General features: G+C 48.7%; 2 protein-coding genes across 4 annotated transcripts in view; one reads left to right on the top strand and one right to left on the bottom strand.

The window, feature by feature from the left end:
• The window catches only part of PRRC2C (proline rich coiled-coil 2C), a 70,400-nt gene extending 62,656 nt beyond the window's left edge, over positions 1-7,744 (top strand). For all 3 annotated transcript variants that reach the window (XM_080348875.1, XM_080348873.1, XM_080348874.1), the window contains 4 exons: positions 1,009-1,227; positions 2,272-2,375; positions 4,113-4,239; positions 5,886-7,744. In XM_080348875.1, the coding sequence (XP_080205001.1) occupies positions 1,009-1,227; positions 2,272-2,375; positions 4,113-4,239; positions 5,886-6,146 (711 nt within the window). In that variant the 3' untranslated portion in view covers positions 6,147-7,744. The remainder of the gene's footprint in view (positions 1-1,008; positions 1,228-2,271; positions 2,376-4,112; positions 4,240-5,885) is intronic.
• Positions 7,745-11,679: 3,935 nt separating this feature from the next.
• MYOC (myocilin) lies at positions 11,680-13,718 on the bottom strand (the record flags this gene model as incomplete). Its single annotated transcript, XM_080348792.1, has 3 exons — positions 11,680-12,464; positions 12,594-12,713; positions 13,220-13,718. 3 exons carry the CDS (start codon positions 13,716-13,718, stop codon positions 11,680-11,682), a joined length of 1,404 nt encoding a protein of 467 aa, XP_080204918.1.
• Between the last annotated feature and the right edge of the window lie 54 nt (positions 13,719-13,772).

The raw sequence follows: 13,772 nt of genomic DNA, 5'->3' as shown, positions 1-13,772 counted from the left end.
AGACCTGTTCATTTGCTATGTGCAAGTATTCCATTGTATTCACAGGATGCTTTTTAGTTCATCTTCTGATTAATTTTTTTTTTTTTGTAAGTGGCTTTAAAAAAAAAAACAGCTTATAATGGGATGGTTTATCATAATAGGCTAATTCATGTGCATGAAAAGTTGTCAAGACCGATATCTGAAAAAGTCTTAAAAAAATTGATCTCATTTATTGAAAATCTAGAATAAAGTTTTAAGGACCTTTTATAGAAGGGTTTATGTTTTTAATGCATTCAAGCTTGGATGCTTCTATACTTTTAATCTGTTATCCTTCAGAGTAGAACCTTAGTGAATCTTTCACATCTGGAGAATATATCATTCTTCTAGTCACATTCAGAATATAATTTTTGCAGGTTGTGGATTGATAGTCAGACTAGGAAATGCAGCAGGTTCTGCCAGTCAGGTCACTCTGGTCTTTTCACGTTTATCACTACCATTCTGTGGTGCTTTCAGCTCACAGCACTCTCTGTTAATCCAAACAAGGAGCAGGGCATGGTTGGTTGATTGGTTGTTTTTAAGCTCAGAAATGCTGGCTGTTGGAACTCCCAGAAAGTAAAATCTACTTTTCATCCCAAGCACTGTCCTTATAATGACTAAAATTATTTGAAGTTCAAAAAAAATTCAAAAAAAAAAAAAAAGAAAATCACACCATAACAACTGGCTGTTTCATTCCAGTTTTGTTTTCTGAGGTTAATTAAATTTACTTCTTCATACCATGAAATCATGTTGAATGATGTTGGAATTAGTACCTTTCCATGTAACTTTGTTTCTGAAAAGCAGAGACCCAAACGCTACTAGAACAGATGATAAAGACAGGCTAAACAATAAATTATTTACTTTCAGCTCTCTGAGTAAATGTATGAACTCATTAAACAATTTACTTTGAACGTAGCTGAAATCATAGAGCAATAAAGAAAGTTAAATAATGGCCCTTGTATATGTTACTGGTGGATTTGTATTTTTTTCCAGGTGACGGTACCTTTGCCAGGATCACAGATTTCTTTGCCCAACTTTGGATCCACAGCACAGCCGCTGATCGCCCTACCCCAGTCTCTACAGCCGCCACTACAGCACACACCACCACAAGCGCAGGCTCAAAATTTAAGCAGACCTGCACAAGTAACCCAGCCTTTCAGAGGATTAATCCCAGCAGGAACTCAGCACAGCATGATTGCTGCAACTGGAAAGGTAACAGTAAATCTGCAGTACAAAAAATAGTACAAAGCACAGATATATGCTGATTTATAGCACCAGCATGGTAACCTGTTTTGATTCTTGCATCTGCATTGACCTTGAAAGGTAGGGAGGGGAAGGTAGAAAAGCCAGTGAAGTTTAATCATGGACTAGTAGGGTATTTAATGTAGAAGCTTTCTTACCAGAGTATATAGTGATTTTTGCAGCATGCAGGTTTTTTGCTGCATAGGATCTGTCCAAACCTTTTTACCTTTATAATTTTTATGAACCCATCTTGCAAGCAGCAGTGTACTTCTTGCTACAGTTAACACTGGAAAATGATTACTCATTTCAACAAGAGGAAGAGCTACAGTGGGATGGTGGCCTTAGGTGACTTTCCTGTCCTGTTTTAAGGGTTCTATCTTGTTCCTACTGAAGAAAGTCAACTTAAAGTAGCCACTGGCTTGAAACTGACCTATCGTTAGCGTTTTGTTTCATGGCTGTGTGTGGACAGATACTGTTCCAGACTAATTTATTCTGTCGAGTGGATCTGCAAAATAACATGAGGATTCATTGCTCCGTTTAGTCTGCAGATTCTTTCATGAATGGCAGCTCTGGTTTTGCTGTGCCTTTGGTTTTTTTTTAATAGAACTGGGTTATTTTACAACACTTTTCTCACTTCAGCATTTTTCAGGATTGTATCGTTATAATTTCATATGGTACCTGGGATGGAGAAGGAAATTTCATCCCCAAAACTTTTTTTTTTTTAGGGCAAAATATGTGAAATGAGTCACAAATTCCCTTTCATTATGCAGGAAAATCAAGTTAGAAATCCAGTACCATTGCTTGAAGTGCCAAATGGTGCAGGAAAATTGTACACAGAGGTTTTTATGCTGCTGGGGTTGTCTTAATTATAAGAAGCTGTTTTGCAATCTGGCTTTCACCTCCATATAACTGATCTGTTTTCATTGGGAAAAAGGTGAGGTGAGCTAACAGTTATTTAGTAAATGTAATTTTTCTTTGAATAAGAACTAACATGTCAATTGCTGTGTTTTTCAGATATCAGAAATGGACCTGAAGGCCTTTGGAGGTGGCATTGATGTTAAACCTGGAACACCACCAGTTACTGGTAGAAGTACTACTCCAACCTCCAGTCCTTTCCGGTAAATCTCTCTTAGACTCAAAATGCCTTGAAATCAGAGCTAGAAAATGTGCCTAGTCATGTGTGAGCAGCTAATTCTGAAAGGTATGAGGTGAGAGGCTACTAATGTAAAATACAGTGCTTAATCTTAGCCTAAAAGCAACATTCCAGTAGGTCATCTGATCTGCTATACTTGACTGGAAGTAAATAGCTTGGAAATACAATGTTTAAAATATTTTTAAGTGAAGCCAAACAAGTCATGTTAAAATGACCTGGGATTGTACCAGGAAAACAAAGAAGTGGCAGGGAAGCTGTACTTGGGTAAAACTCTTAAGACATTTTCTTAGCTGCGGTGCTTAAAGTAAAAACACTTAAAGGCTTGCATCTTAGTTGTGTCAACAATTCTGTTAGAGACCTAAGAATTGGTGCAAGATCTATAAGCTTCTCACAAGTGAAATTATTAGTAAGCTGCTCACAGGTTTGCTTGATTAATTGTCAGAATTAATAGAAAGTTGTTCACATGCACTTCATGGTAAACCTGTTGGGCTGCTAGTGGGTGAAGTTGTTAGTGGGCTGAAGGAACTTGGAACTTTGCTTCAAGATCGTGTTGTTCTCAAAAGCTGTGCTGCCATGCACAGAAGCTGTGTTTGGTGGCTCTCACTGTAGCAGACTGACCATGTTCAGGCTTTTCTGGTGAAGCAGAAAGAGAATTTGGCCTCCTACATGCAGTGCTGAAGTTGTGCCTCCAATACTTTACGTAAGAAAAAAGTGAAGGGATGAGGAAGAAGAAACATTTGGATTTGCAAGCTAGTCAGCATTTAGAGCAAGTGACTGGATGGTGTATCTCAGATTCTACACGAGATGGCTCTTCCAGCAACCAAAGCAGGGCTTATCATAAGCTTTTGCTCTTAAGTGTACAGGTACTGGGAAAACTAATAGGTCTCAAGGGTTCAAAGTGAAAACTGAACACAGACTGCTTTAAGCTTACAAAATGTTGTTATGCATTGAGTTTAGCTCTGGCTTCCTTACCACCAGTGCCCTGCTGCTCATGTTACTTTAAGTGAATCACCCACACAGTCTACATGAGAACTCTCTGCAAGTCAAGGTCCATTTCCCAAAGAACACTGTTCACTCTCTTTGAGGGCTGTTTGGTGCCCTTCCCCCTGATAATCTTTCAGGCTTCATTTAATTCATGGTCATTCAAGACCTCTTAAGATTTTTAATGGAGGGTTGTGTTCTTAACCAAATAAAATAGGGGGAGAGTATTTTCTGTGAATTCTTCAAATCTGTTCAAGTGCATTTTGAAACATTTGACAAGAGGTCAGAGTGGAAGCAGCTGCACATTGCAGCTTCTGCTGTGCGTGCTTAATGCCTGTTGTGACAAGCTCTGAATTTGACACTACGGAGCAAACAGTGTGGGGGAGTATGACTGGATGTAAGAGAGAAGGGAGGGGAAGGGGAACACACTTTTAACGTCAGTATTTGTCTTGTGAATACTTTAGGGAAAGGTCTCTTCCATGCAGACTACCCTGGGGTCTTTCCATAACCTAAATATTCCTGATGATAGTTTCTCTATGTATTCTTAAGTTCTGAGTTGTTTGTATTTGAAACTAACTGTAGGTACAGAAGAATATGAGACCAGGTTCTCTAAGAGATTGCCCTTCACTCCAGTGCTGAATTTCTAGTTTAGTTGTTACTAAAGGCAGAAACATTCTTTTGATGAGAGCAGTGTGATTCTAACTGGTGTTCTCTTCTTTAGGGCCAGTTCTACAAGTCCTAACAACCAGTCCAATAAAATGAACAGCATTGTCTACCAGAAGCAGTTTCAGTCAGCAGCTGCTGCTGTGAGAATGACACAGCCATTTCCTGCACAGTTTGCACCACAGGTACGTGACTGTTGGCTTCCTACAAACCGATCTGTTTGTCTGTGTAACCTGGTGACTTTAACTCGGTTGTGATTCCTCAGGTTTTATCATGGGGAGATATAAGATAGAATCCTTAAAATGAAATGGCACGAGAAAAATTATTTCAAGATGAAGGCAAAAAAAAGCCCTCTCTGATCTTGCTAACGAGTAGTGCAGATTTTGTGGTGTGTTTAATTTTGAGAGTTCTGTGCACGCTAAGGAATTTAACACAAGTTGCGAATGATGTAAAGCAGATGGTTGGTTGCTTCTGCTGACTTGCCCATGCAGCTGTAATGCACCTTGTCCTGCAAAACCTGATTATTATGTCCCGATCACCATATTATTAATTGAATCTAGCCAATTTTAGCACATACTAATACACAGTCCTGGTTTTCTGAATCTCCCTGCAAACACTGCTGAGAAGAATGTGAGTTATTCTGTCACACTTGGTTACATCTGATCAAGTCATCCAACATCCCAGCCTTAACCTCAGGGGACGGCTGAAATCAGTGCAAAAGATTTTGGGTGTCCATCTGGCTCCAGTAACATCAGACTATTGTTGCAGTCCTGCATGCCAGAGTTCATAGGTTTGTTTTTTGTTGCTGGTTGAGTTACTTCGAGCAGCTACACAGTATTAATGCCAACACCTCTTGCTACAATCTTTTGCTGGTTTAGTTTCGGGTTTGGTTTTTTGTTCCCCCTCCCCCATTTTCTGTAAAAAGCATAAATGCTTAAAGAGGTATGTGTAGGCTTAGTATCTCTATTGTGGTTGTGGTTCCTTGTATAAGAGAGACCTTTTTCATTTCAAAAGAGGTGTTTGACTGCATTGGGTTTGATCATGCTGCTTCCAAAAGGTTGAACTCTTAATGCATCTCCTGCTTTGCTTGAGTCTGGGCAGAAAAGCCAAGTGCTTGGTCTGAAGCATCTGGTTTGCACCCTGCTTCACTGCCAAATGGAAGGTCCGGTGTAGAACTGGAACATAGAAGCACAAAGGCTGAACTTAACAGGTGCAAGTCAAGGTTGCCAGTAGGATTCAGAGGAGGAATTTAAAGGAAGCCAAGCAGTAAGTTCTGCTCCCTGGAATGAGCGCCTGCTTTGATTGGGAAGTAGTTAAGGCTTCACCTTACATATAACGCAGCCTTGAACCAGGTTCAGTTGCATCCCCGTTGAGGACTCTTGACGTCTGTGTCCAGAACAACGAGGGGAAAAATGTGGGTGCTCAGATGAGATTCTGCTGCTGTGATACAGCCCTCAAGAGGTCCAGACCATGCGGCAGGAGAGACGGCAGCTGGCATGGACCTCCTGTAGGCAGCATTTATACTTTTTAAGCTTCACAATAATAGTAGCATAAAAAGATGTTAAATAATGCTTCAAACTGTTGTCCTTGATCCTCGTTTCTGGGGTGAGTATTAGGAGGAGCAAGGGAAACCTGGGCATGACATTGAACTACTGCTGAGGAGCCAAGCACCCAGATGTGGTGACAGCTAGGAAGCAACTGGATGGACCCTGCCTTTCTAAGAAAGTCTGGCCACTGTGGTCAGTCCTTCCTCTTTCGTTTAGGGAAATACTTTTGTGAAGTCACTTATTCCAATGTCCTCTCTTCAGTAAACATATTTTCTCCCTTTAAGGCAAAGCAGAGAGCAGAGGTGCTACAGTCCACCCAGAGATTCTTTTCGGAGCAGCAGCAGCAGAGCAAACCCATGGGAGGCAAAGCACAGAAAGTGGAGGAGAATGGAAGCAAACCCGCCGAGGCAATTCCTGACTCTTCAGGAGTCTGCCAGGACAAAGCGGAGGAGAAGCCTCCCCCTGCGCCTGCTGCAGCAACGAAACCTGTCAGAACTGGACCAATCAAACCTCAGGCAATCAAAACTGAAGAAACAAAATCTTAGAGGCTGTGTTTCTGTGGAGGCGGGGGAAGAGGGGAGGGCGGGTGAGGTGACAGCAGCATGAACTCGTAGCCCAAAGGATGAGACGAGTCTTCTCTCCTGCGGGGCTCTGAACAGTGTGAAGGGGCATGGAAGCTGTCAGCAGTTATGGGTGCGAACTGCTGCGTATCCAGCTGAGCTTCTGGGCTCTTCGGGCTTGTATCTTCTCTAACAGCATGAAAGCTGCTTTTGGTGTGTGCACATTCTACACGTGTGCGCGTGTTTTGACTTACACACCTGTATGCTTCCCAGAGTGGAGACAAAAAGAAAAGAGAAATGGCAACAGTGGGGAAGAAGGTGGCTGGGGTGGCATGTTCCAGGCTGACAAGATGAATACTCTCTATTTTCTTCAGGCTCTGATCTTCAGCTGCTATTTATCTTTTTATAAACCCATGAGTATGAGAAATGCAGATCTGAAGATGGTGCTGGGCCAAGTAATGTGTGTTAAGTTTTTAGCAACTTAAGAAGCTTCTGTCTTATTCTAAACAGAGGGATTCATATCGCTGGCAAAACTGCCTTTGCCACACGACATCTAACCGACCGTAACACTCAGAGTAACGCTGATGATGTTGAGTTTCCCTCTGAGGGCAGTGCTTTGCTGGCTGCTGCTTCTTGGATGACAATATACTGTATTTAGATCACCACATGAAAATGCTACTTGGCCACTTGTGTTCTTTACATCCACTTCCCCCCTCAGTCATTCACCTCTGGAGTTGGAAGGTTCATTGCATCAATAGTCGAATTTGTTCTGTTCACCTCTGTCCAGCTGTCTTTATATGATGCGAGTGATCTTTAAACGGTTTCCAGCTTATGTCTGTATACAGCAACGAGCACTGAGCAGTGCGCCACAAGAATAAAAGAAACCTTATCGGATTAAAGAGAGTTTTATCTAAAAAGGTGCATTCTTTATATCAGAGCTGCATCGCACCACCTCCTTGCCCACAGTGTGCTGGAAAGTAGAATCAAGTCAAATAAATGCCTTTTTAATTGTATCCTCTAGTATTCTAGCTGTAGGACAGTACTGTATGATACTTCTGTGAATGTAAGATATCCTGTACCTGCTTATGATATGTAGTAGTGACTGTGCTATTCTGGAGCTGTTTTTAATAATGTTATTCTAGAGGTTTTTTTTCGAGACAATGATTGAAAAAGCTAATAAAAAGCACCAGGTACCACATCAGTAGCAGAATTTGCTGTTTTTTTCTGGGATTGTTTTTTTTACTTTTTTTTTTTGGGAAGGAAGAGTGAGTTGAAAGTCTAATGTGTATAATTTTGTTCAAATGACTGCAGAAGCTGGAAAGGCTGTTGCTGCTATTGATGCCTAGTGAATCGCTATTGGTTATCTTTTTATATAAATATATATATAATTTGAATTTTTGGAAACTTTAGCTGTGATGTCAACTTTGGAAAAAAGTATCCCACTTGTAGTGTGAGTTGGCATTGTACAGAAATTAACAGCCATATTGGTCTAGAAATGTTAAACTTAATTTTTTTTTTCCATTTGTACAGGGGTAACGCACTGTATGAAATATGTACGGTCTTATTTACATGGGTTTGATTACAGAAACTAATAAAGTATTCTCTAAATAAAGTATCCGGGTAATCTCATGATTAGCACAGTGCTGCAAGATGCGAGGAGAGCACCTGAACATCGTGTGCCACGCGAAGAGTGGCTATTACACCGTGAGAAAACAGACTTCTATAGAAAAACAGTTTGAAAGAGCTTGTTTCTCTTTCCCTCAGCACTTTTGCTCTCGTCCTCCAGTGAAGGTCTCGCAGGACACGACTTCCACGTAGCTCTGGAAGGACCCACTGGTTGGGTTTGCAAGACGTTGCATGTCCAGCGTGTCGGTGAGCTGCCTGCTGCTGGAGACTCAAGTTTTCTTTCCTAGAGCAGGAACCGCTCATCAGAGGAGACCTGGATGAGCCCAGTGAGTTTCTCTGACTACGGGCTGCTAAAAGCAAGAGGTTTCCTTCCGACGATGCGGAGGTTCCCTCCTTGAGCTGCTCCTGACCCGCTCCCTTCCCACAACACACACTCGCCACCACACATTCAAATCACACCGTTACTGACTCATGTCAGCTGCCACCAGAGGGACCTCTGGGTTCGCAGCAAACACAAGAAGCCTCCTGAGAAGTCATTCCTGCCCTTGGAGGAGGTGCTGGCTGGCATTGCACCCCCAAGGGGTGCAGAGGACGGACAGCGGGTGTCAGGGTGGCTCTACAAGCGCTGCGGGGAGTCCCGGGGAGTTGCCTGCAGTCAGGGTGCTGCTGCTGGCCCTGCGGTGGTTTGGGGCACCAGAGGAGCTGGAGTTGGTTCGTTCAGGGAGTTTCTAGTCAAGCTGCAGCGAAGTGGAGTAAATAAATGTGCTGTTAATCCACAGCGGGAGTAATAAGCAGAAGTAACTGAGTAGGTAACACCTGGGGTAAATCGCTGTTTTTACAGGAACCGTACAAGCACAACTACAGCAAACACTCGGGGAAAGGAGGATGACAGTAGGAGAACTGAGGGAAGTCAGATGCTGTTTTGATCTATAAATGTGCCATAAAAGAGATGGTTTCCATGGTTATTGAGTTATGCTGATATTTTCCTGGTTTGAGGAAATTGTCCTTATTTTTTGTCTTCTGGTTCATCTTGGAAGGACCCCCTAAAAATGGGAACTGCTTCACCAGGCTATTCTGGTTTTAAGGAAATGCTGCTAGAAGGATTCATCTTAAGTTCTCTAAAAAACCACTAGGAAAGCCAGACAAATTTCTCACAGTTAGCAGTGGGAGTAGACCAAGCTTTTGGCTGTTGAGCTCGGTAGAACAAGGATAATATTTCTGCAGAAACTTAATTAAAAGCGAATGCTTGGGCATTTAATGCATCCAAATAACATGGGTTTGATGTGTGTCTCCTCAAAAGAGCCCTGAACCACCCTGGCTGCCTTGAGGCCAGGTTGAGCTTTCAGTCACTGACACTGGTTAACTGAATATTTTTATGACATTTACCCAAATAACTTGCTCCTGGCCATTTATGCTGGAATAGCTCTTGCTTTTTTTTTTAAATTTGAGTGGGATTTAGTGTGCAATCTCTGGTCATCACAAATAATTGTGCTGAACCTCCCATAAATTAAGGAACTATTTAGTTTGGGGAATTCACCTTTCTTTTTTCCTTAATAATGTTCAGTCTGTACAAAGACCGTAACTTGTCTCAAGGGCAAAAGCAGAAGGGGTTTAATGTGACTGGGACCAGAGCCAGCAGCCCCCCTCGCTGGACTGGCTTCTTGCTGGGATGTGGGAGGGGAGGGACTCACAGGCTTGTTTTGCAAACCTTGTTAAGCAAAGCTGTGTATTCAGCACTGCTCAGCTCCAGCCCAGCTTCTGGAAATCCTGTGTACATTGGCTTGTTATCGTTTATTTTTTTTAGTCAATTAAGCAGTGGATTTCCCATCCTGGAAAGACCCCGGTGCTGGCAGAGAGCAGGGAGGCTGGAATGGCCGGGGCCGTCTGCCCTTGCCCTCTGAACAAACCCTCCTGCTCGTACTGGGGCTCAGCCCATGCCCCTGGGGAGCTGTGGGGCAAAGGGGGCTCCAGCCTGCCCTCCCTTCATCTTTTGGGACAGAAATGCTGCTCTCCCATCCTCAGTACATGTTTACTGTGCATTGCGCAGGTGGCATTTGCCTTATTTCTCTGCACCAGGACCCAAACAAGCGCCCATCCCAAGTGGGTCGTTGCGGCATCACGGAGGGATGTCCCGAGGGGATGAGGCTGCTCCCCAGGACAGGGCTGTGCGCCATGGGGGGTACGGCTTGTGACACCCCGCACCCCAAGGGGGCTGGGGTGCAGCCCATGACCCGCTGCAGCGTGAAGGTGACACAGCTCTGCGTTCATGAGCTCTTGGGCAGAAGATGGCATGGCTGAAGATGCGAGGGGGACATGTCACTGACCCCCATAGCCCCCTGGCTCCACGTGGTGTTGTCCCCTCAGAGAGCAGCCAAACACCCTGGCACGGCAGCAGCAAAGCGGGGGCTGCCTCCGTTCCCCCCATCCCTCCCACCACACGCTGCCCCGCCCGCACTGGCCACCCCAACTGGCCCCCCTGCCACCTGCAGCTCTTCAGTCTTTCCATTTGGCAAATCTCCAAGGTTTAGTGCTGAGGCTTTGACTTTTATTCCCATTCAATGTTGCGGGCGTGTCGCAGCCCCTTCTTCGTGCTAAATAAAGGTGCTCCTGGGGTCAACCCTAGCAGCAGTCGCCTACGAAATATAGCATGTTCCTGGCCAAAGCTTTATAGCTCCCTGCTCAGAGCCTTCAGCCTGTCAGTGCAGCAAGGGGGTCACCAGGGCTTTAGATCCCTCCGGCCTCCAGCTGACCAAACACCCAGCAAAACCTGGGCTCAGAAAGACGAGGTGCAAAGCAGTGGCAGTGGGCAACATTTATTTGGCTGGGATCCTGCGCATCCCCTGGGGGATGCAGCCACTGTTGCCAGCACTGGAGGGGGGGCAGAAAAAGCCTTCTACAAACTTTCTACAATAAATAGTTTAAAAGGTGTGTTTTGGGCTGGCGTGGGGAGCGCTGCTGTGCTGTGACAGTGGCCGGGCATGGCTGTAAAACCAAAGCACATGACCAAGATGGGCTGGGTGCACCAAGGGGCTGCTCAGCTGCGGGATGCTCTGCCAGCACTCCTCATCACTGCTCTCTTAGCTTTTTTTTCCCAACAAAGCAAGGCTTGTGCAGTGAGTGTCCATTTTCCCCACTGCATTTGATCCTGCTGGAGGGTTTCTGGAGGCAGCTGAGCTCTGAGATGCCGCCAGGCACCAGCAGTGGGGGATGCAGTGGGGTTTGTGGGGGCTCAGCTCTGCGGGGCTGCAGTTGGGAGGTGGATGCAGCTCTCCTCCATGAGGCTGGCCCGAGCTGGGGAGACCTTCCCGAAGCTGCTGCTGCCAGGGAGTCTGGGGGGCATCAGTGATGCTTGTGCTCAGCCCAAGCCTGGAAACACAAACCCCAGTCCCACAAAGGGGATCACTGCTTGCAGGTGGGAAAGTATTTATTTTTAGGTGGGACTTTATGGGGCAGCCTCTCCCCACCTCCACCGTTTGCACTGCCTGGCCTTCACTGCACCTGAGCCCTCCCTGCTCCAAATTCGGGGTGGTCAGGCTGGGGTGTGCTCCAGGAGCTCCTGGAGGGTGCTAGAGTGGCTCAGGCCTGGGTACTGCTGTGACCCATCCAAAACCCACTGAGGCCAGGGAGAGGCGTTTTGTTGACTCAACCAAGCTCTAGAAAAGCACTTAGTTTCTCTTTGCTGCATCTGCACATGATGGATCATACTGGAGGTGCCAGCAGGGACGCTGGGGCCCAATCGCAGCACGGCTGGTCAGCATGTGGCCCCCACCATTGCCCAGGGTTGTCTGAGCTGGTGCTCCTGACCATGCCAGGAGGAGCTGGGGAGCAAAGCAGGGTGTCAAGGCATGCACGGGTGTCGCAGGGGCTGAGCCGGCGTGTCCCCGGCCCCAGCTCATGCCCGGGAGAGGCGGATGGGGTAGGTGACCATGTTGAAGCTGTCCCAGGCGAAGAGCTGCCGCTCAGTGGGGTTGTAGTCCACCATGCTGAGGTAGCGGAAGCGGTTCTCGAAGGGGATGCTGAGGGCTCGGCTGGTGCTGGTGGCCGTGTCATAGGCAAAGTTGATGGTGGCGTTTGGCGCTGAGTAGCTGCTAACGGTGTAGAGGGTGCCACAGATGACAAAGGAGTTGGCCACCCCCCGCTTGCGGATCTTGGTCTCCCAGGTCCGCTGGATCTCCAGTGTCTCGGGGTCCAGCTTGGAGAGGACAATGGCCCCCCTGGCCTTCTCGGTGCTGTAGATCACCCAGAGCCCGGTCTCATCCACCGCCAGGTCGATATCAGTGTAGCCCCCCCAGGAGTAGGGGTACTGCCCGTGGTAGCCAGCGCCGGGGATCTCCTTCTCAGCGGTCACGGTCTCTCCCCGCAGGTCGTAGCGAGCCACAGCGCGGGAGCGGCGGGGCTGGAAGAAGAGCCCGCCGCGGTAGACGACGGCCCCGGTGCTCTCCAGGGGCTGTGGCAGGATGTGCACCTTGGTGGGGTAGCCCTGGGCCAGCTGCTCAGCCGCCTCGTACTGGAAGAGCTGACGGACCTCCGTGCCCACTGTGTCCACACGCCAGGTGGTCTCCCGCGTGAAGGGGGGCACGGGCTCGGGGTCCTTCATCCACACGCCGTACTTGCCGGCGATGGAGTCTGCCCGGCCGAAGACAACGGGCTCCCCTACCCACACCAGCTCACCACAGCCTGCTCAGGGACCGGAGGGGAGAGAGAAAGGGGCTATTGCTGGGCGGTAGCCCCCAGCGAGCCCCTCTGGGGCGCCAAGCGGTGTTTGTGAGCAGCGGAGCATGAGGCCGTTCGTACCGGTGGCAGTACCCAAATCCTCGCTCCCCGGGCGGCCGAGCGCAGTCTCCTCCAGCAGCCGGGATGCGGGAATCTCTGTCCTCTCCGACTGCAGCTCCTGGTAGGCGAGGGTCTGTGGGTCCCAGCGAGGGGCTGCGGCAAGGCCAGGCACAGCGTGAGCAGGGGATGAGCCAGTCCCCCTCACCACCATGCCTGCCCTCCGGGGGCTCCGCATTGGTCCATTGTCCCCCAAAACACCAATGAAGCCCTGTTCCGCTGCAGTGGGGCACATCTGTGACCCGCTGACAGGAACCCCACTCTTCAGCTGCTGATGCTCTTGCCTCCCCGAAGTGTGGGGTTTAATGTGCCTTGGGGAAATTCCTAATTCCCTTGGATTAGCATAGTCCCCTGTGTAACCCTTCTGCAGCGGGGCAGATGATGGGATGAAGAGGGCTCTGGCTGCTAGCCCCCATTTTGGGATGGCAAGGGGATTTGGTGCAATGGGCTGTGACCCCCCTGTAGGGCTGAGCCTCGCAGGGGGTGAGGGTCCTGCCAGTGTCCAAAAGTGGGGGGCAGCGGTGGGTGTACTATAGGGGGACAGCAAAGGGATCTGACCAGTGCCCGGAGCTGCACTGGGGGGTCCCGGCCCCAGCACTTACCTTTGCCAGGGGCACGCAGGGTGTCCCGGCCGGGCCCCCCTCCGCCAGGGTGGCAGCGGGAGGCCCGCAGCCGGGCGATCTCCTGGGCGCTGCTCTCCAGCCGCCTCCCCAGCTCCTCGTTCTCCTGCTCCAGCCGCCCCTTCTCCTCCTCCAGCCGGGTTTTGGCCCGCAGCAGTTCGCTGTAGGCGGCCTCCAGGCGACCGGCCGGGACTTCGGGCTGGGGCTCCCGTGCCCCGCCCGCCTGCCCTCCCCGCGGCCCCGAGCCCCCCGCGCCCCGCTCCCGGCTCTCCAGCCGGCTCAGCCGGGCGGCGAGGGCGGCCAGCTCGGCCCGCAGCTCCGGCTCGCCACCGGCATCGGGGCAGGCAGCCTCCGCGGGGCTGGCTACCGTGAAGGTGTAGGTGCAGCGCCCGGTGCTGTCATCGGCACGCCGGAGAAAAGCCGTCTCGGCCCGGCAGCCCAGCGCCAGCCCCGCGCAGAGCAGCAGCCAGGTCCCCAGCATCGCCCCTGCCCCCGGCGCCTCCGCTCCGCCGCACGCCGGGCGCTGTCGCCCGCA

This window comes from Nesoenas mayeri (genome assembly GCF_963082525.1).
Source record: "Nesoenas mayeri genome assembly, chromosome: 8".
In the NCBI taxonomy this organism is placed as follows: Eukaryota; Metazoa; Chordata; class Aves; order Columbiformes; family Columbidae; genus Nesoenas; species Nesoenas mayeri.
The sequence above is the reverse complement of the archived record's forward strand: the minus strand, read 5'-3'. Positions and strand labels throughout refer to the sequence as shown.